The following is a 22,780-nucleotide window of genomic DNA, read 5'->3' as shown; positions in this document are numbered from 1 at the left end:
GTGCATGCGCTGAAAAGTGCAAGCCGCCTGTTGCAGTGCTCCGTCTCGATCTTCTTACTACTGGTGCTACTGTGACACAGAGTTTCCCTTCGGGGATCAATAAAGTATTTCTGAATCTGAATCTGAAATTTATGTCATTCAAACAACTCTGAGTTGTGGTTTAAAACTTCTACAGCCATATACGATGACAAATGACGTTCAGGGAGTTAAAATTTCGTCCCGGTGTTTTGGTACAACAGTCTGGAGCTGAAGACACAGTGTAGACTAGCTGCGTGAATAAGCATCTCTACAATGATTTCTCAACGGTTCATCACTCATAGACAAAAATAATTTATTTTTACTTTGCATTGGTGTTGCTGATTGCATTGCTTACCTGCATAGTACATAAAATGTTAAATGCAAATTTGAATTGAAGGAAAAGGCACAGTGCTTTATTGTACTAAATGTAACTCTTATCCCAGTCACTGTATCCAGATTGTATACAATAAAGTAAACTATTCAAACTGCTTCAAGAACAAAAGAGCAATGTTTGCAAGAAGTCGTCGCAAAGAAATCAGCGGTGTGCATTTCTAGGGCTACTGGTAAAGGCAGGCCACCAATAACATACCTTGAATCGGTCGGTTTGTGACTGTGGTCAGCGCATCATGTCTTCTTACAGCATGGGGAAAGCTCGGCAACTGATGAGGACAAGAATATAAGAGCGACGTTAACAGAAAAGTGACTGGCCTCAATGGCTAAGCTAAATTATTTGTGTAACGGCGAGTCAAAACTCCTCAGTCAAAACATAAGGTCACATATATCTAATAACTTGTTGAACCTAAGCCAGTTTTTTTGTGAATTCTCCCTTGACCCTGCATAGTTAACACAGAGACATTTCCCACCTACAGTGAGAGCGATGATTCTGCTTGCCATGAAATATATGCCTGCTGCCTCCCTTGTATCCTGTTGATTGTATCCTGTTTCCCACACTGTATCGGGCTATTCCCTTTATTTGATAGGGACAGTGGATAGACAGTAAAGTTTGGGGAGAGAGGGGGGAATGACACGCAGCAAAGGGCCGCAGGTCAATCTCAAACCTGGGCCGCTGCAAAGGACTCAGCCTACATGGTTCTTAATAAGTGAGCTAGCCCGGTTGTACCAGTCGGCTGGGTTGGCATAGTGGGTAGCGCAAGTACAAAAGCACTTCTAGTATTATGCGTCCATGCAGAGGTAAAGGGTTCGAATCTTAACTGTGAAACTGAAAATGAGTCCCTAGGTTGTGCTCTGGACAAGGATGGAGACAGTTGAGGAACAATTAAATACAAAACAGGATGATTATTTTTCTTGGCAACTATCATGTTTTTTCCTAATGTTGTACAGATGTTTTAGCATTCTAGCTAGCTGACATAAATAGAGCACGCTCCCAGACTTCCCTCCACCCAAAGCCCTAAAAGATTACAACGTCTGGCTACGCCCCTGGCATTATGCATCTATGGGGGTAATATAATTCAACTTTACTACATTTCTCTTGAATTTATAACAAAATTGACACCGTGGAATTCCACACTTAGAATGTACTTCTCCTCCTCCTCCTCATGTCCGACGGTAATCTAAGTTAACGTCTGTTAACGCAAAAAGCGCGTGCAACCAGATAAACGCCAATTACTTTAAAACAACAAAACTAACTAAAATAGCATAATTCTCCAGCTACGTTACCTGTTATTGACCCAGACAATTGCCTTTAGTTGCAGTTGTCGACTTCACTTTCACTCTTTCTTTCAACATCCACCGTCTGTGTGCTATAGCAAATAACGATAGCAATGTAGAACCAATTAAATGTAACGTTACTTTAGCTAGCGGAGTTGCTATGCTGGCTAATAACATTGGCAAATAATACTAGAAGACAATGATATAACTTTAAATTAATCATATAAGTCATTCAATAACGAGCGTTAAAATAGCCAGCGTTACAGTATTGGTATTTCGGATCCTAACGCTGTAATTAAGTGTCAAACGGTACAAAATTAAGAAGCAAAACTTATAAGATGCTCATGTTGTTTTCCTGTTTGCCACTGTTAGCAAGCTACCTAGCTAACGTCATGCTGCATTCAAGTTGCATGAAAAGGATAGTAAATCCAACAACTCTACTCTGAAAAAAATGTCCACGTACAAAAATAGCTCAAAATACCACTCACTTAAGCCACAAATGATTGTTCATCGCAGCAATGCGTCTTAATGATTGGGGTTTTGTCTTTTTCTTATTTTCCTGAGCATGTGTGTGTATTTCAGAACTATGTGTAGTGATTACTAACAAAATAGAGTGTAAGTTGTAATTTCCCCACTGGGGATCAATAAACAGTATACACTTTTAACCCTCATGTTGTCCTTGGGTCAAATTGACCCGTTTTCAGTTAGTTATATATTTTTTTGGTCACAAAGAATGGGCCGTTGAAATAATGTCAACATTAAAAAAAAACACCAAAAGCATAAAAAAAGCATCCACAACATTTAAAAAAAAATTGACAAAAATGATGAAAAAATAATAATAATGTTGAAAAAAAAGTGACCAAAAGGGCTTTTTTTTTTCATGGTTGACGGGAAAACGACACAAAGGTTAAATAAAAACACCCCAAAAAATTCAAAGAAAGGAATCATTAATTTTACCAGAAGGCTGTATGGAATCATCCATGTTAATTTTTGGGGCAGTTTGGTTGAAAGAAATCCATATTTCTGATATAAAACACATAGAAACGTGTCAGTTTGGCCCGAGGACAACACAAGGGTTGAAAGTGTAATTGTAAAGTATCATCAATAGTAATAAAGTGATGTGGAAATAGAAACACGTCATCTCGTCAAACTAACTGAGATGATGGACAGACGGTCTTTCTTCTGCATCCATGGTGTCTCATTAGTTCCATTCTGGGACTGAATCGAAACACAGGAAACAGGTGCAAATATTCGTTGAAGTAGCATTAAATACAAGTTGATAGCATACTATCCTTTAATTCAAGTGGTATAAGAGAAATCCGTTACATAACGGCATTGTCCAGCAGAGGACAGCACAGACCTGTCAATACTAAAAGTAAATCACTTTCCTTTATGGAGCAGGGGAGCTTTTCTTTTAATAAAGGTAGATGCATTGTTCATGCCAAAATGGAAAACAATCAACTATCAGATTCAAATTTAGCAGGATGTTCATCAAGATTGTCTGTCAATATATTTGTCTATGTTTAAAAAAACCAAACAAAATAGATGTTGGGCTAATAGGATATTATCATATCTTTTTCAAATCCCAAACATGGATTACAGTGTTGGCCTAAAAAATCTTGTAGGCTATTGGTCGCTTTGTTGCCAATGGCACAGTATGTGATACTACTGTATAAAATGACGTGAAACATGGTCATTGGCCGAGCAGTTACACAAGGTCACGTGGAAACCGACATGCATCAATCTACCCCTTCATAGACATTTTTTATGGAGAAATCTCACAGTTCTATTATGTTTTACGGTGGACATTTGTAGTTAATTGCAGGTAAAACTTTTTGTTTACGCGGCATCTGGCTGAACCTTCATTGAACGTTGTACCATGCACAACTTTCTCACTCTCATACAGCCTAATTAAGCATATCCCAATATCTCATGAGAAGAAAGGCAGAATATATATATGTATATATATATATTCCCCATGCAATCAGAAAGAATCCAACTACTAACATGGCCGAGACCAAAGAGCTGTCCAAAGACACTAGAGACAACATTGTACACCTCCACAAAGCGACAGCCCAGACACCTGAATGATCTAGAGAAGATCTGTGTGGAGGAGTGGGCCAAAATCCCTTCTGCAGTGTGTGCAAACCTGGTGAAAAACTACAGGAAACGTTTGACTTCTGTAATTGCAAACAAAGGCTACTGTGCCACGTATTAACATTGATTTTCTCAGGTGTTCAAATACTTATTTGCAGCTGCATCATTCAAATAAACAGTTAAAAAATCGTACATTGTGATTTCTGGATTATTTTTTTTAGATTATGTCTCTAAAAGTGGACATGCACCTACGATGACAATTTCAGACCCCTCCAGGATTTCTAAGTGGGAGAACTTGCAAAATAGCAGGGTGTTCAAATACTTATTTTCCTCACTGTATGTCCTACGCAGGAGATAGTAGCCCAGATGTAGAAGATAATGGGCCTCATGTAGAAATATTCTTTTCAATTTTGTTAACTTTTAGTCAACTCCAGAGGATTTGACATGTGCAAATACTCTGGTACCTACCCAAGAATTGGCTATCAAAAAAAAGATTTTCCAGAGCATCAGCACAGATTTCTATGGTGGTACAGAAAAATCAAACAGCTATGTATGCATTATAATCGTATACTTTATTGTTGTCATGAAAACACTCGTATCCTTGTTTTAAGGCCAACATTCTGAACTTGAATGTCGAAGTGCGCTCATGGTGCAGTCCCGCAGCGGTGAAAAACGACGTCAGCAATCAGTCTGTATAGCTTCAGCCATCCAGTCAGATCTGGCCACCAGCAACCTCAGTCTGTCACCTGATGACTGGATCAGCTCCTTCCCCCTGACAGAGACGAAGCAGAGGTGGAAGAGATGGAAATAAACAAGTAGTTATCCACATTTGCTACTTAAAGATCTCACATGCTCGTTCATGTTTAAACTAGTGGTTTTTTTGTTTCCACTAGAACAGTGTTCTGCTTTAATGTTTAAAAAGTCATTATTATTCTCATACGCTCCGTTTTAGCTCCTGTCTACGTTTTAGCCCCCCCCCCCTCTCAAAGAAGCCCAGTCTGCTCGGATTGGCCAGCGTTTCTGGGTCTTTCACATCTTTGCACTCTGCGTCTGTGAACTGTCATTGCAGCCTGGGAATGACTGTAACGGCACTGTAACGGCCAGTCTTTACCTATACAGTGGCGCTTATAAGGTTACATACCCATAAAAAGAGGAATAAAACACATCTTTTGGAAATTGATCTTAATGCCTTAATTTAAAAAAAAAGGACAAATCCAACCTTTTAAGGACACCAATTTTCTTTGTGAATGAATAATGTATTGTAAATAAATACATCAGGATCAGCGCCGCTAAATCTGAGGCCATGGTTCCCAGCAGGAAACCGATGGAGTGCTTTCTTCGGGTAGGGAGTGAGTCCTTACCTCAAGTGAAGGAGTTTAAGTACCTTGGGGTCTTGTTCGCGAGTGAGGGGACCATGGAGCGTGAGATTGGTCGGAGAATCGGAGCAGCCGGTGCGGTATTACATTCTGTTTATCGCACCGTTGTGACGAAAAGGGAGCAAAGCCAGAAGGCAAAGCTCTCGATCTACCGGGCAATTTTCGTTCCTACTCTCACCTATGGTCATGAAGGCTGGGTCCTGACCGAAAGAACGAGATCCAGGGTACAAGCGGCCGAAATGGGTTTCCTCAGGAGGGTGGCTGGCGTCTCCCTTAGAGATAGGGTGAGAAGCACAGTCATCCGAGAGGAGCTCGGAGTAGAGCCGCTGCTCTTTGGCGTCGAAAGGAGCCAGTTGAGGTGGTTCGGGCATCTGGTAAGGATGCCTCCTGGACGCCTCCCTAGGGAGGTGTTCCATGCACGTCCAGCTGGGAGGAGGCCTCGGGGAAGACCCAGGACCAGGTGGAGAGATTAGATCTCCAACCTGGCCTGGGAACGCCTCGGGATCCCCCAGTCGGAGCTGGTTGATGTGGCTCGGGAAAGGGAAGTTTGGGGTCTCCTACTGGAGCTGCTGCCCCTGCGACCCAATATTGGATAAGCGGATGAAGATGGATGGAAATAAATAAATGTTCTTCCTTAAAATACAGGGGGCATAAGTATACACCCCCCTTTGTCAAATTCACATAGAGGCAGGCAGATTTTTATTATTAAAGGCCAGTTATTTCATGGATCCAGGATACTATGCGTCCTGATAAAGTTCCCTTGGCCTTTGGAATTAAAATAGCCCCCCCCCCCCACATCATCACATACCCTTCACCATACCTAAAGATTGGCATGAGGAACTTTCCATAAAATCATCTCTCAATGCAAATCTAACAAGCTATTAGTCTAACTGAAATAAACCATGCCAATCTCTATGTATGGTGAAGGGTATGTGATGATGGGGGGGGGGGGGGGGGTATTTAATTCCAAAGGCCAAGGGAACTTTATCAGGATGCATAGTATCCTGATCCATGAAATAACTGGCCTTTAATAATAAAAATGGGCCTGCCTCTATGGGGATTTAACATAGGGGGTGTATACTTATGCCCCCTGTATTTTAAGGAAGAACATTTATTTATTTACAATACATTATTCATTCACAAAGAAAATTGGGGTTGGATTTTTCCTTTTTCTTAATTAAGGCATTGAGATCAATTTCCAAAAGACGTTTTTTTATTCCTCTTTTTAGTCAACTTTAGCATGGGTATGTCAACTTACAGTATGAGCACAACTGTTTATAGTATTGTTGTGACATCACAAGTCCGGTCAACTCATTTAAAGACACAGTTTCTGAATACAGGCTGTGTGCTCTCTGTAGATTGAGCATTTTGAGACTTTCATAGTATTTATGCAACCTGCTTTATAATTTTTAAAAAAAGACATGGAAGTCTCACTTTTTACAAAATGGGACCTTTAAATATGAGTTTGCTCCGATTGGAATCATTCCTACCGCTGATAGTCCAGTCCAAGCAGACTGACACCGTTAATGGCCAGGATCCTGTCTCCTGGTGCCAGCTTCTCACACCGGGCTGCAGGAGAGTCTGGAACCACTGCTCGGATGAAGATGCCTTTCACCCCCAAGGAAGTGTCCTGGAAGATGAGTTCAACATGTCATAGACTCACTGACGCCCAACACTTTGTAATCAGCTGCCACCAGCACGTTTAAAATCCCACATAAAAAAAAAACCAAACATCCCTTTTCACTTTATCAATGCTTTCTTATTCTTTCTTGCTTAATGTTCTGGGTTTCATTTTGAACAATCTAAAGATTTTCAGAAGCTGACGTAAATGTCAGTATTGAAAACCATCAAAGTTTTAAAAATGATTTTAAAATTGCACTTCCACATGTCAATAACATACCTCATCTTTGCAAATTGATCTTCATAGAATACTGAAATTACACAAATGGCTGCAGGTAAGGTAGGGAAAAAGTAATAACAATAGCATGTACTGTATTTATTTATATAAAAAAGTCATTTAATTTGCTTTATAATTTTGAAGGTGTGAGGCCTTGGAGATACAAGGCCCTGTGCAGTCGCGCACTTTGTAACTGGACCTGCCCTGGACCAATAAGAAAGAAACATCCCAGTTTGACATGACATGTCTTTAATAACTAGGACAGAGAGAACCCAGGGTCAACCATCAGATCATCTCTTTCACTTACCCTCGTGTCAACCAGAGCAAGACCGAGTCCTCTTTCACCTCGCTCCAGCTCCATGCTAAAAACCTCATCGTTATTGCCATCGTAATGGTCATCCTCTTCCTCCTCCTCTTCCTTTTTCAGTTCAACAAATGTTTTCATACTTTGGCAATCGGACTTCAAACGGTCTACTTTCAGAGCAGCCAGACATTCAAACAGTAGTCCACCTAAGGAGAAAATAAACATGCTCAGTTTTCTCTTACTGTAGACAAAAAAAAGCCAACCGTCAATGGTGAGGTAGTTCCATGCTCTACCTTCATCATGTGTATCTACACCAGAGGACCAGGGAGGTGTCTCACTGTCACCCTTCATCCAAGTATCTTGGTTTGCTTTTAGCATATCAATAGAATCTGTGATGTGGGGGGTGTTGGGTGGGGTGAGGAGACAGGAAGGGTCCAGAGCTGACCTCCTCATGTCACTGCTCTCTCTTTTCTGCAGCTCCAGATGTCTTAGCTTCTGAGACAAAAGGAGGGCTCCACAGGAGCTGAACTCATTTGGGAGTTGGGTGGAGGATGGAGAGGGAGGTGGTGAGGGTGATGGAGGTAAGGCACCAGAGGTAGTAGAAGGGGGGTGGCTGTCATGGACAGTAGCCTGAGCTAAGGCCATCTTCACTGGCGAGCTATCCAAGGTTTCCAGACTGGCTTTTGGAAGAACATCCATCTTAGTCAGTTTAGCCTCCATGGGAATGGAATCACCCTGGATGACACAAGAGAAAAGCATTAGGATGTCCTTTGTGCATACAAACACCATAGCAACATGTCCACATGATTAATGAGACACAAATAGGACAGTAGTGCTAGTAAACTGTGTATTACTACAGTTTTTACTACTGTTGATGCACAGAGCAGCCATGTTGGATTTTGAGGTCAGGTTGGATGAGTTTCTCCCGACTTTCCGAGTTGGAAAACCAACTTCGGGGGGAGTTCCAGTTCAAATTTCCGACTGGGAAACTGGAAAATTCCGACTTCCCTGTTCATCATTACAGTGCCCACCAGTCTAAATATACTTGAACTTGAAAGCCACACTTGAGTAAAAGTAAAGTATCTCACAGGAAAATGACTTTGGTAGAAGTTAAACTCACTTTTTATAAAAGTACTTGAGTAAAAGTTGTAAAGCATCTTATATTTACTCATAGACTGTATATTATTGATATATTATAATATATATAATATAATATTAACGGTCTATGTGTGTATTGTACGTAAGTATCTAAAGTAATTTTCTGATATTAAATGTACTTAAGTATTAGAAGTAAATGTAAAAAAAACAAAAACGTTTGATTATAGCCAAAGGTGTGTAATGTTATCTTCATCATCACCGTCGTCGGGGTGTTCATCGTCTGTTACCATGGCGGCAGAGTCCGCAGCAGCTGCTTCCATGACACTATCAGTTATGGTTCCTCCTCTTCTTCTTTAGTTTTGGCACATGTTTTTTTCACTGTCAATCACTGGTGCCCACTCTTATGTATCATCTCATCTGCTACCTCGGCCAAGTGTAAATCTTCCATTCCAATATCAACCATATTTCCAAACTTTTGTCAGAATTATTAATCTTGTTCAGTATATTTATGCAAAAATCAAAAGGCATGAATGTTGTACCTTTTGTTCCCCAGTAGCTGTCACCTCATCGGACTGCAAGTCAGAAAGCGTGGACATGAACGCTTTCAGTTTGTCCAGCTGTTCCACCAGGGCTGAATCCAGTGCCTGCCTGCTAAGTTGGATCTGGTAACCCCCATCCGGCAGCACCAGAGGATGGTGGGTGTCAAAACTCTCCAGGATATCAGCTGAGGGAAGATATTGCATTACAATACCAAGAAATAAAATCTTGAGGGCTATGATATTTATAATTGGTAATATGGATTAAGACAGAATGGGATAATAGCTGACCAGTATGTCGACCTCTCACCAGTTTTGTGTGCCCCAGCCTGGTCATGAACAGATGGAGTCCATGTGTGTCTGCAGGGAGATGCTTTGCTGTAAAGACTCAGCAGGTGGTTCAGCTGGGCTGGACTAAGGGCAGGGTAGTCAGACCGCAAGGACACCCAAGAGGTCTACATACACAAAAAAGTTACAGTTATATGGTGTCTCATGGGAAAGCTAAATCATCTAAGTACCATACTTTACCACCATGATCATGATTACATGATTTCATGTAACTTTAACAGGTATAGGAAGTTTATTTTACATGAAAGGGGAAATTAATGTCCCAATAAACCAAATGTAATATAACCAAACCAAACAGGGTGAAAGCCAGGTGAAAGACACAATGGCTGACAGCCACCAGCAAATATGTTTGCAGCCGGACTTCACCTTCCTGACAACCCACTAGGCTCCTGGAGGGGGGGCTGCTCAGAGAGGGTCGTCACGGGGATACATTCGGATGCACAACAAGGAAATTAAATAGATTTTGAATAAGAAATTAATACTGGTATTGGCAATGTGTCAATGCCTTTTAGAGTTCATAACCTCTTAACTCACACAGACAACCTGAAGATATTTAAAGGGAGCACACTTGGTAGGTGCCACAAATTGGAGGCCTTCCTCAGTGAGGGCAGATTTCAATTTGGATACTTTCGTAAGTACGCTTACATGTAACACACTGTGTACACTATGGCTGCATCTCATGGCCCTCATTTGATAGTTCCACGACTTCTCAGTCCTCGGCTGAACAGGAAGTTGTTCTGGCCGTTTCAAAACTCTTATTTCTGCCTCGAGGACCAAGGAGCGAGCATCAAGGGCGGATCATCGAGGAGCTATAACCGAGGATTTACTAGAGCTGCAGGAGTCGCTAACTCCGCCCATACAGCTGACGAATTCATGTGACGTTTCAGAGGAAAGGACGCCTCATCCTCCTTGGTGGGACGGACTAAGACGCAAAGAAGTGAGGCAAGTGGAGGACTCAAGGAGGCAACTGAAGGGTTATGAGATGCAACCTATACTCACTTGTCTACTGCGTACATTTTAACCTGGTAGTGTTGTCTCAAATTGCACACGGCCGTTATGCAAATCCCCAGAATGACTCTTCTTCAGTTTAATTGTAAATTGCAGCAGCCTGACATAATATATACCGACTGATTTTCTCACTATCTGAGTATAGAGCTACTTAAAAAAAAACACATGTATGAATTACATTTGTATTCCGCGTTCGCCGTTTTAATCATAACCTCGCTCGCCATGTTCACAAGTTTTTCAGTTTAAGTACAGAACTGCATGATTTGAGACACACCATGAGATTAACAGGACTGAGACCATTAAGGACCACAAAAAACACCCTGAAAGTGTTGACGTTGTGAAGCTCTTGCTGTGTCTCTGCAACATTGTGATGTGGAATGGCTTCTTCTTTGACAACGACTTTTTTGATTTCTATATAAAGTTCCTGGTAGTATGTATGCAAGTACTGAAGACAACATTTTCTTCTAAATATCTATCAGCTGGCCACAGCCCTGTCCCACCTGAGGTCAATGGGAATTGTGCATGCTGACCTCTTACCTGACAATGTTAGGGTTGTGGACCTCCAACAGCAGCCACTGAAGGTAACACATATTACCACCTTTTACAGATTATGAAAATTCATGCTACATAATCCTTTCAATGAGGCCATTGATATGTGGGCTCTGGGCCTGGTAGTTGCAGAGCTGGCTACTGAGAATCGGCTTCATCCTGGGGAGATGGACTACAATGAGCTGGGATTCATCAAAGAGGCTCAGGGTCTGCCAGCTGTGTATGATTTTGATTGTGGAAGAGGAATGGATTACTGCTTCCATAGTGCAACAGACAGCAGTCAGGAGAGAGACACCCTTCGCTGAGGCAAAGTTTAGCCTGCTGGCGAAATTCAAATTAGACTGGCCTGCCTGGAGAAAGAGATTCACACAGTACAGTAACGAAGACAGTGAGGTTTAGGTTAGCGGTAGTGTTTAATCTCGGGAAACAAGATCACTGGGAATATAGGGAATTAGGGGTGGCAGTAGCTCAGTCTGTAGGGAGTTGGGTTGGGAACCAGGGCGTTGCTGGTACAAGTCCCCGGAGTCCACGGAGTGTGGATTGGTAGCTGGAGAGATGCCACTTCACCTCCTAAGCACTGCCAGGTCCCCTTGTGCAAGGCATCGTACCCCCCCCCAACAGCTCAGGGCACTGGCGGCCCACTCACTGTGACATCTCTATTTGTGCATGAACAGGTCCTGAGTGTGTGTGGGCTGAAACATAAGTCCATTTGAGCGGCCCAGCGCTCTCTAGGCTACTACAGTTCATGTTTGACCTCACATCTGCAATGCAGATGGTAAAGCAAGCCGAGAACACAGCACAACAGATGAGACAGCAGGAAGCAACAGGCGGCACTTAACGTGCACAAGGTGACAGATCGCATACTGTGAAGAGTTTTTAAAAGTGACCAAAGTGATCTTTGTGTTTTGTTGTTGTGAACTGAGCTATCATCGCAGCACGTCCAAAAAATAGAAAATACATTTACTTCAGGATCATAGTGACCCTAGACTGTATATAAAGATGTAAGATATTTATACATACAGTCTAAAAAACACCCCCACACAGTCCTGATGAAGCAGATTAGCTGAGTTTTTGATTGTTAAATAATTCTCTCTTTAAATGTTGTGTATTTTACAGAAACACTTTATTTTTTTAAAACCAATACACTTTCTGTGCACTTCAGAAATCACATTCCTAAACCCTCAGCCTGTTATGTCCCCGTGGTTATTTATAGTTGAATAAACACAACTCAGCTGAATGTGAAGTGTGTGTTTGTGTGATTTGTACCTGCAGTAAATTCTTTCTAGGTGTGGCCAGCAGGTTGATGGCTGACGAGAGTGTGTGCGTGTGCTCCAAGGCCAGCTGTCCCAGTTCCGCTGCGTGGGCCCAGTCCAGGAGCAAGTCAAGATTGGCCCGCATGCGTACGCCTCTGGACCACTGGTAGAAACCTGGCTCAGCGCCTGTGTGTGGAGAAAGTCAACATCAAAATCACAAATTACTTGGGTTTTTAAACTTTTAGGACTATACAACAGGGGTCTTCAACAGGGGGTCCGCGACCCCTAGGGGGTCCGCGGAGGTACTGCATAGGGGTCGCGAAAGTTTTGGTTGATTAGACTTTTTTTTATATTACCCCCCCCCCCCTTGCAATTTTTTTCCACTAATTGAAATGTCTTTAAATACATATTAACTTGAATTCAACACACTGTAGTAAACAGATAAATGGAGGCAGAAGATGTCTTTCAGTCATCAATGCACACATGGCACTATAGGACCAGTTTGATATAACACCATTTTATACAATATATATAATTAGGGGGTCCCCGCTCCATCTCGCCATCAGTTTGGGGGTCCTTGGCCTGGAAAACGTTGAAGACCCCTGCTATACAACAATACTTATTTCATTCTTTATGTTTTTTCTGAGAGGTGTTTGCATTCCCCATTATTCCAGACAATCTGGTTACAGTGAAATCTGACATACGCCTTGGTAATATATAGGTAAATGTTAAGTTAATAGAAATTGGTAATGCAGATTTGACAGCAACACAGATGCCCATAATTTCAATCCAAGCTAAAATTAAAGGATTAGTCTGCAATTATTCTATAGCATTCTTATCGTCAATGAATCCCATGAAAACATACTAACAATAACATTAACACTACAAACGTCCAACGTATCGTGTGTATCCAAAGCCAAAATGTGTGTATGTATTACCATGAACACAGGCAATATGGTTTATTATGAGTCAGTCCCACATACACCAAGTGAAATGTCTAAAAGTAGTCCCTAACATATGGATTATTTCCTCCTTTTTGAATATTGTTAAATAAAAGCTACAGTTGTTTTAGGAAATCTTTTTTTTAAATGATGCATTTTGAAGATTTATGTATTTGGTAAGAACAAATTGGCCTTGAGGTTGAGTGAGTGCGTGAGTGAGTTTAGAAGTTTCTACCCTCCAGCGATTGTTAGCCTACAAAATCTTAGTAAAGTAAATTAAAAGTTATTATTAAAGTTATTTTACTCTATGTGGACACTCGTGCACTGGTACCTCTCTCCATCAGGGAGTTGAAGAGTGATGCGTTGATGAAATAGAAGAGGTAGCCAATGAGCTGTGAGGAAATCTCTGGGTGGAGCTGACAGTCAGACAGTAGTCTCCAGGTCTCGGCCAGAACATCCACAATATGCTGGATCTCACCAGGGACCTGCAGTCCTCCTTTTCCAAGGACTCGGGCACTCTTTCCAGTCACCTCCAGGTCAGGACTCTCCCTGAACGGGTTGCAATCCAGAAGGCCCGGCAGGACGGGGTAGAGGACCTGATAAGATAGAAACAGCTGAATAAAGGGGACTGCGCAGCTCAGTATAAGAGTGACTCAATCATCTATGTGGAACCAGAGATTGTTACCAATTCCTGTGGGTCAATTTGAGGTTGGAAAAGTTAACATTTTGTGGTGGATGTTCTGATCACTGGGATAAAAAAAAACATTTAACCCTCCAAACCAGATTTCGGACCACCCACATTTGTCTTTCCGTGTTCCTCACACTACAGAAATCAGCAGAAAAAAGAGAGACAGAGTTTGTAACATTTCCTCTATTTCAGCCAAAGGTCCCCACTGCTCTAAAGAGCGAGCCCAGACAACGGTAGCTTTGTTAGGGCTAATTGTACACAGACATCCCCCTTCCCCCTCAATCTTAATCTTACACCCACCAAGCTTCCGAGGCTAGCCCCGGCTGTGGATCGACATTCCTAAAAAAGCTGAATATGGCTCATGTGGGCTTGGCATGCCACTGCAACAAGACTGCTGAGTGAAGAGTTCTGAAGGAATCCACCAGAAGCAGATCATTTTACATTTACTGTAAGGCCCTGCAGCGGTAGAACACAACTGCCATGGCTTCCATCAAACACGAAAAACTGGAAAAGGGTGAGCATTAAGCCAAATAATCTTGCAGTGTTTCTGGTTGGAAAATGTTGCTCAGCAGAGCCAAGCCAGAGGATATTCATTTATTGTGGGAGGACCACATGCGCCCATGGCGTCATTCCATTATTCGCATTATTCCAGAGTAAAATAAAAAAAAGTGTGTATTCTGTGCCGTCTGCTTGTTTGTGCATTCATTACGATGGACGAGTAAACACACAGTCTGACCACACGCCTGCTAAAGTGTGTCTGTATTCGTCACAACATGTCTTCCGTTAGAATAGCTGCACACCAGTGGCGCCTTTTGTTTTCCACCCCACTGCAATTAGCCTGACATTGGATGGGTGAGCATGTACACCCAAAAATAAATGTTACAGTATAGTAGGGCTAGTGTCATTTTCTGTCTGCTTACAGGGGTTAAAGAAAAGGTGAGCTAGAAAACAGAAAAAGACTAAGTTTAGTCTTCTCTTGTTTTTCTTGTTTACACCCTAGAACAGTGATTCCCAATGTGGGGGTCTGGACCCACAGGGGGGTCGCGAGCCAGAGAGGGAGGCGGGGGTCGCGAGTTGATTTCCAGAAATAAAATAACAATTTAAAAATGATTAGAAATAGCATGTGTAAGCCATGATTTTAACACAAGATAAAACTAGTGGCTCCATTTAAAATAAAACCAAGCAAATAAATAAAAAGGGAACAGCTCTTTTGATTTTCTTTTGACGGATTTACGACATATTAGCGACAGAATCAGTTGTAGCAGGGCGGTGTTCAGTGCGATTGAATGTGGAGGATGATCTCCAAGTAGCGGCCTCCAACATTAAACCAAGATTGGACTTGCTGTGCTCCAAACATATTGCACATCCATCTCATTAGGTGAGGTTAAGTTCATATTAAAGTAATGAGTAAATTACTGTAGAATAATGTTATGGCTGTGTTATTTTGTGTTGTCAATGTGCTTGTGTTTGGATACGTCTATAGTGCGTGTGCAGTTGCGCGTAATGTTTATATACGTTTATGGTGGGGGGGGGTCGCAAGTCACTTGCACCGTTACTTTGGGGGTCGTGTGCTGAAAGTTTTGGGAACCCCTGCCATAGAACATTAAAATCGCCAATGCACAAACTAAACCCCGGGACAGCCACTGAAATGAACCCTGACATCAATCACTATGTCATCTGCCTGGCCTAGTGAAGGGAAAGACTACATGAGTAAATCATTAGGCCTTGGCCAGAGTACTCCTCAAATTGACACTGGTGACTTCACTGCATTCCTTACACAATCTGGTGCGTCAGTCCAGGAAATATGTGGATAGGAGCTTGCTGTGAAGCGACAGTCATGATGGATGACACAATATGTCTGGATTAAATGGCAAGACCAAGAAAACTGAGACTGTTGTCCACACTATCATCCATCCATCTTCATCCGCTTACCCGGGATCGGGTCGCGGGGGCAGCAGCTCCAGCAGGGAACCCCAAACTTCCCTTTCCCCGAGCCACATCAACAAGCTCCGACTGGAGGATCACGAGGCGTTCCCAGGCCAGGTTGGAGATATAATCTCTCCACCTAGTCCTGGGTCTTCCCCGAGGCCTCCTCCCAGCTGGACGTGCCTGGAACACCTCCCTAGGGAGGCGTCCAGGAGGCATCCTTACCAGATGCCCGAACCACCTCAACTGGCTCCTTTTGATGTGAAGGAGCAGCGGCTCCATGGATGACTGAGCATCTCATCCTATCTCTAAAGGAGAAGCCAGCCCCCCTCCTGGGGAAACCCATTTCGGCCGCTTGTACCCTTGTCCACACTAGACCAGCTAAATCTGTGCATGTGGTTTACCTTTGAAAGCGTTCTGTTGAGATCTTCATCTATACTCGAATGACAAACTGACTTCCTTCTCTTTTGCAAGAAACTAAATTAAAAGAATTAAAAATAGACTTAGAGCAAAAAAAAATGCTTCGCAAAAACTTGACAAGTGGTAATGGGACTGTAGCAGCACTTTGTACCTTAAAAATCCCCAGTAAAAGAAACTATATACTACACAATTGAACATGTTCCAGCAGGAAGCTGATCCAAAATCAGGGAGCAATGAACGACATCTGCAACCAAGAAACATTACAAAGTATTCATATCCTTTACAAAAACTACTAATACCACAAAAAAAGTAAAAGTATTTCATTGAAATTGTTACTTAATGCTCCCATGGCATGAAAATGTCACTTTATGATGTTTTTTTCACATTAATATGTGTTACCCCAGCCGGCCTATGGTCCCCCAGTGGCTAGAAATGGTGATAGGTGTAAACTGAGTCCTGGGTATCCTGCTCTGCCTTTGAGAAAATGAAAGCTCAGATGGGCCAATCTGGAATCTTGCCCCTTATGAGGTCATAAGGGGCAGGGTTACCACCCCTTTCTCTGCTTTGCCCACCCATGAGAAAGAGAGAGACATCCTGGCTTTCAAACGAGCAAAGTGGCAGTTAGTCAAGGCCACACCTCCAGCCTCCACCTTGTCCCCCCCCCCCAAAAAAAAAATGGCACAGATCATTGTGGGACTGGCCCTAGTGGCTGTAATGCTGCATCAAGGTCTGAATTTTGGGAAAGAGACTTCCGATACAGTATTAGGGGACCACTAAAGCCTGTATAAAAGAATACATGTCATGGGACCTTTAAGTAAAAGTATGTACAAGTTTTATCAGGAAAATGTACTTTAAGTATTAAAAGTAAAAGTACTCAATGCAGAAAAATCCTCCCATTTTAGAAACAGGAGACGATCAAAACTGTTCTGTCAATCACCTAAATGCGTAACCATCTAATCATTCAGGTCTTTCTATTGTTGGGTAATTTAATTTATAATAAAACATATTTTTTTATAAACCACGTGTGTTTTGTGTGCAAAAGTCTTAATTTGAATGAAGATTAATCCTCCATTCCTACATTATCTCCCCCTCCCCCCTCTCCTTACCGGCACTCTCAAGATTTCGGGGCAACGAAGTCCTCTAATCTGTTCTTTTTCTGACCAATTTTATCTGTCAGTGACAATTAATTTGTGCACATTTTTTTACTGAAGCACCAAGCTCATTACATAGAAGAGTACCTGGAATGTTTTAGGCAATTTCCCAGTTGAGCTGTGTCATGTTAGGTAAAAACTACTAAAAAATACTTATAAGGAGATTGGCCTTTTTACTCCTCCTAGGCAGTAGAGCTGAACTAGGAATCCTAGCTGATAGCTGAGCTGCATGTCCACTCAGATTCCCTCCTGTACAGACCCTCCAATAACCAGAATGCTCCAAACCTGCAGAGCCTAAAGCGAAAGGAAGTATTAGCCACTTCAGAAACAGCAATAACACAGCGGTGGTCTGACAGTTAGCAGCAGCCAGGGTATGCCAAGGTCTCACAAGTCCAGCCAGTTGGGATTCAGATACATTTTGTGCCTGCTGCAGCAGTTTTGATCATTTTTTTCTAGGCTATGTCAGTTTCCCATGCGGGACGTTGACATTGCATCTCTAAAAAGCAGCGCATTTGTTGCTCAGTGCAGGAGGATGTGGTTGTCTAACTACCTGCCCAGACAGTATTTCTCTCGGCAAGTCTGCCTGATGAACCAAATGACTTCCAGATGTGGTTTGTCAGTAAATTCTGAAATAAACCAGACACATTATACAGCATGTTCATCAAGTTTTAACTCGCAGAATCTAATTGAAATTTGATGTCCAATTAACTTTTGGCGTTACAGTCTGAGTTCCCCTGTACTTTTGAGTTCATAGGTTTACTCCCATAGAGACATGAGTCGGGTAAAAGGTCATTTGTCTTGTAATATTAACTTTTCATTACACCTTAATCTCCCATTTGACAGTGGACTCTCCTGACTCTCTTGACAAAATCAAAAGAGGAATGGCTAAACGAACTTCGATACAGAAAGTTATAGATGACAGTGACTGGGATGGGGAGTTTTTGAGTGAATGGCAGTACCCCATTGTTCCAGGCTCAATCTGATACAGTATAAGGTTGTCCATCGCATCTATTTTGCCAACTCCAAACTTTTCAAAATATATCCCAGTGTCATTTACGTTTAGGATGGCGATGCCTTCTAGGAACCGCAGTAATTATGACGGGAGCATGGCATAAAGTAGGATGAAGAATTATAATATGGGCTGAAATTACACTTTCCACTTTTACTTTACAGAACAAACGAGTCAAACAGAGCTACCTCACATTCCTCATCACGTGGGAAGTTTTGTCTAACAGGACCAGACTACCACGTATCACAGTACATACAACAGTATTAACGTGTTTAAAACTGTGATCGTTAGGGTTAGGGATCTCTGGTTTAAATATGAGGATAGAAATGCTCCAGTGGGTCATATTAATATCAATATAAAAAATGTATATATAACAAAAGATTCCTTTTCACCATAGTGGTTAAGTCAAGCAAAAGTACATGCAAAATACTGCACTGTAAAGGATGTGAAATGCATTGAGAGTGTGTACCAACAGTGAATGCTTGCTAAAGTTACCAAAGGTAATTTGGTAACTTTAATCTCAGAATTCTGAGAATAAAGTCAGAATTCTGACTTTAATCACAGAATTCTAACTTTATTCTCAGAATTCTGACTTCCTTCTCAGAATTCCGACTTTAATCCTTAATCTGACGTGAAACTCTGAGAATAAAGTCAGAATTCTGAGATTAAAGTCAGAACTCACATACATTTTTCACCAGTGGCCCTAATCCTCTTCCGTAACAATGTCTCATTTATTGAAATAATATAAAAGCAATACTATAATTATTATTTTTGGCCACTTGGGGGCAGTGAAACAACTGCTCATATCATGCAAGACTCATGTTAGTTGTTGTAACATTAACATTATTTTGGAGTTGTCCAACAAATCCAATGTAACTATTAAGTTCTCCGGTCTCCACTAACTCCTGAGGGAAATGTCAGTTTCTTTCGCTGCAAAATGCTCCACTATTTAGTAGCAGGTAGTCTACAGTGGGTGTGTGAGGGATGTGAGGAATGCTTTGCTAAAAAGAGCTGTCTGGGAAAGAGGGTGGAGAGAGCAGTAATACTGAATCAAACCAGTAATGTAGCTTAAGCGCTCTGTAGAGCTGAGGGGGAGTTACCTCTCACATTACACATTTGATCCATTGTTACAAGTAAAATGAAAAGATTGATAAGTGCAACTTTAGGATCTTGCCTTGTCTACCGTTCTTCTTGCTGAGAAGCAACTGTTCCTGGTTCCTTTTGTGTTTCAGTATTTTGCGTAGGCAACACATTTCTTTGTGTCTCTTCTTTGTCTCTCTTTAGTTGAGTTAAACATGTTATGTGCTGATAAATCGTAAGCTGCAATATAAAGCTGGCTTGGAGATCCCTGGATTGATTCCTTTATCCAACCCACACCCACACACACACACACACACACACACACACACACACACACACACACACACACACACACACACACACACACACACACACACACACACACACACACACACACACACACAGGCCCTTGGTGTCCTGTGTCTCTCCCATGTCATAATGCACCCAGTGTGGTCTGGCAGTGTGGCTGGTTAGTCTAAACCAGCCAGGCTGACAGTAAGCTCTCAGAGTGGCAAACTGGGCTCTTTATTCCCAGGCCGTCTCTGATTATTTGACTTTTCTTAAACGACACATCCATAATCGTCTGTGAGAGGAACAGATGCAGCCGTCACACAGACCGGCTTTCACGATTCTCCCACGGCCAAGAAACGGTCCTCATTGACAAAGCTAAAGTAGATGGTTTAGTTTCCCATGCAAGACTCCAGAGCACTATATTCAAGAACATGCAGTATGGAAATGGAAATTTTGGGTGTGCTTGGTCATAATCTCACCTTGGTGATGTAGTACACACACTGCTGGAAGGCAAGCATGATGACCTCCTCCAGGACAGCCATTGTCTCCTCACTGGCTGAACGGACAAAGGACAGTCGCTGCTCCAACAGGGCTGAAGTCATACACACAAACACACAATTATCTATAAATGGTACAGGTGTCGCTTCAGTGACATATTAAATCCATGTTTTCCAGAAATATTCTAATGTGTCATCATTTAGCTGTCCGTTTTTAGTGGTTCACCACATATGGTCACATTGTATCAAACTTGAAGCTCAGTAGATGACTGACCCAAGTTCTCCACCTCCTTGTTCTTGTCATCTTCCCGTCCTTCTTCTTCATCTTGCTGTGCCTGCTCTTTATGGGTCCTCCACTCTAGAAGCAGAGGCAGCTGGTATTGGATGAACTGCAGCAGCTCCAGACTATTGGACATCCACACCACCAGGGAGCTCAGTCCTGAGATCCCCCCATGCTGGCTGAGATCCTGGAGGTCTTCTAGGCCTGAGCCCTCTCCATTGAGACTGCATTACAGATGAAGAGGTGAGGCAGGTTAGACTGTGAACTTTAATGTATGTTAAGTAAAGAAATCCAAGTAAGGTGTGCTTACACTTCAGGTTGAACTGCAGCTAGGTCTTTAGTGTGCTCCTGTATGACAACAAAAAAGACTGCAATGAGGGCATGGAAATATAATATTATAGAAGCAACCTTCAGTTATACAAACATGCAGATGGCAAGAAGGTAAGATCAAAGGTATAAATGCTAATTAAAGATCTAGTAGACCACAGGGAGATGGCATAGAGTTAAAAGAGGATCATTCAAGTGCATAGGAACCAGTCTACATAGTCAATTTTAAAAGGAGAAATGGCAGCCTAAAATCCTCAGTGGCTTTAATGAAATATTTAATGAAAAATAAAGGTTCTAAAACTACATTTTGACACAGGGCGCCTTCACAAGACAGTCGTAAAAAAGGTGAAAATGTTGGCCTTCTGGTCACACAAGATATGTTGCAAAACATGTGGTTCTAGATGCTTGATGGCATAGTTATTGCGCCCCAAATCGCACTCTGCGTTATACATTTAATATGCATCCTATCGTTCAACAAACTTTCGTGTAAATTAAAATAAGTGTGTATCTTTTCAGGCGCACTAAGCTGAAATTTTCGACGTCACTTCCTGAGAACCTTTTTGAGTTTCAGTCTTTCTTTTCTTTTTCCTTTTTGGCGGGTGGCAACTTTTGCTGTTTTTTTTCCTCATTTCTCCAGTAGGCTTGCAGTAACTCTGGTGGTGATGTTGCAAAATAAGCTTAGGCTCATACAGGGGAGGGGTAGAATACGTCCTGCGGGACAAGGAGGACTTCATTGGTTCTTTCCAAGTCGACCGCGAGGCAGAGATTGGTGGGCGGTTTTACAGGATTAGCTACAGATGACGGACCATTTTCACTTGTTTTTCAGAGCCCCTACACATTTTTTTTATTGCTGCCGGGGTGTGAAGACCATTTCAAACAATACATAAAAAGTGTATATTGAAAATAGTTGTCTCATGTTGTCCTCGGGTCAACTTGACCCGTTTTCCTACATCAATGTTCTTTTTACCTACCCAAATGTAACTACCCAAAATAACATGAACGATTCCACACAACACTCTTTGGAAGTACAAATCTCTACTTTCATTAATTTTCGGGGGTCTTATTCAATTTTACAGCATTTGAAAACAAATGGAAGTGGTTTTGAAATAGTATTGAGTAAAAGTTGACATATTCCAGTCTGCGATTATCCATCAACATATTTTCCTTTAATTTTAGTCTCAATAATTCCTAATTTCTGCTTTTCTAACTCAAACACTAGGTATCATTTTCTATAAACTAGATTTATTGACCATAAATTCCAAAATTAACTAAAAAAAACTAAAGTCAATAGTGTTGAACATGTCAAAAAAGTGGTGAAAAAAGGGACAAAAACGTAAGAAAAAATGAAAAACATTGATAAAAAGCATCAACAAAAGTGTTGATTTTCAATTTTGATGGGAAGAACAAACAAGGGTCAAATAAAGACGGCTGTAACAGATCTCCAAAACATGTAATCTGTTTTCACAACTCACCCACATGGCACTCTGAACTTCACTTGCAATAAGCAACAGCAGCCTGCGCAGGTCTGACGTGTGAAGACACGTGGATGAATATTGAACACAAAGACAGAGCAAAAATGCAACAGTCAGCGGAGGTCCTTCTTTGCCGCTGGTCATTCCCATAGCAATTATTTCCTTGACAACGCGATCCTCATCCTCAATGTCATACTCCAGAGTCAGGCTGTTGCACTCCGGTGATTTTGAAAAGGGAAGGCCTCTGTTTAAGGACTGTTTGCTGCTTGAGATCTGGAGGTCCGAGGGGTGTGCCATGCACCCGTTGCAGAGGATCGTTTCTCCAGGATGGCTTGTTGTGGTGTTGCCCAGCATCCAGGGGACAGCAGTAATACTGGGCTCAGGAGCAGCATTATTTACTTCCTTCATTTCCAAGAAAAAAAGAGTCACGAAGCATTGATTATATTTAAGTTAACATGTCTCCCTTATGGAATTTGGGAAAACAAAGATCTTACCAAAAACGTACAGTGGCTATTGGCAAAATATGCACGCATACAATCTGCATCT

The 22,780-nt window shown here is 41.9% G+C and overlaps 2 protein-coding genes across 4 annotated transcripts in view; both read right to left on the bottom strand.

The window, feature by feature from the left end:
* Positions 1–2,076, bottom strand: part of wu:fj29h11 (protein NO VEIN) — a 54,462-nt gene extending 52,386 nt beyond the window's left edge. For 2 of the 3 annotated variants that reach the window (XM_032502310.1, XM_032502312.1), the window contains exons 1-2: positions 1,696–2,075; positions 608–677 (exon numbers count right to left, since the gene is read on the bottom strand). The gene's annotated coding sequence lies outside the window, so the exon portion shown is untranslated. Of the gene's footprint in view, positions 1–607; positions 678–1,695 lie in introns of all 3 variants that reach the window. The other variant, XM_032502313.1, reaches the window with a different exon arrangement.
* Positions 2,077–4,339: 2,263 nt separating this feature from the next.
* radil2b (Ras association and DIL domains 2b) overlaps positions 4,340–22,780 on the bottom strand; it is a 34,688-nt gene continuing 16,247 nt past the window's right edge. The window contains exons 7-18 of the mRNA XM_032502321.1: positions 22,235–22,636; positions 20,746–20,783; positions 20,430–20,659; positions 20,138–20,250; positions 13,425–13,689; positions 12,166–12,338; positions 9,305–9,449; positions 8,998–9,182; positions 7,654–8,095; positions 7,364–7,566; positions 6,650–6,789; positions 4,340–4,555 (exon numbers count right to left, since the gene is read on the bottom strand). Coding sequence (XP_032358212.1) covers positions 4,462–4,555; positions 6,650–6,789; positions 7,364–7,566; positions 7,654–8,095; positions 8,998–9,182; positions 9,305–9,449; positions 12,166–12,338; positions 13,425–13,689; positions 20,138–20,250; positions 20,430–20,659; positions 20,746–20,783; positions 22,235–22,636 — 2,430 coding nt within the window. The 3' untranslated portion in view covers positions 4,340–4,461. The remainder of the gene's footprint in view (positions 4,556–6,649; positions 6,790–7,363; positions 7,567–7,653; positions 8,096–8,997; positions 9,183–9,304; positions 9,450–12,165; positions 12,339–13,424; positions 13,690–20,137; positions 20,251–20,429; positions 20,660–20,745; positions 20,784–22,234; positions 22,637–22,780) is intronic.

This window comes from Etheostoma spectabile, chromosome 21 (genome assembly GCF_008692095.1).
Source record: "Etheostoma spectabile isolate EspeVRDwgs_2016 chromosome 21, UIUC_Espe_1.0, whole genome shotgun sequence".
NCBI lineage: Eukaryota > Metazoa > Chordata > Actinopteri > Perciformes > Percidae > Etheostoma > Etheostoma spectabile.
This window is presented reverse-complemented; position numbering and strand designations above follow the sequence as displayed.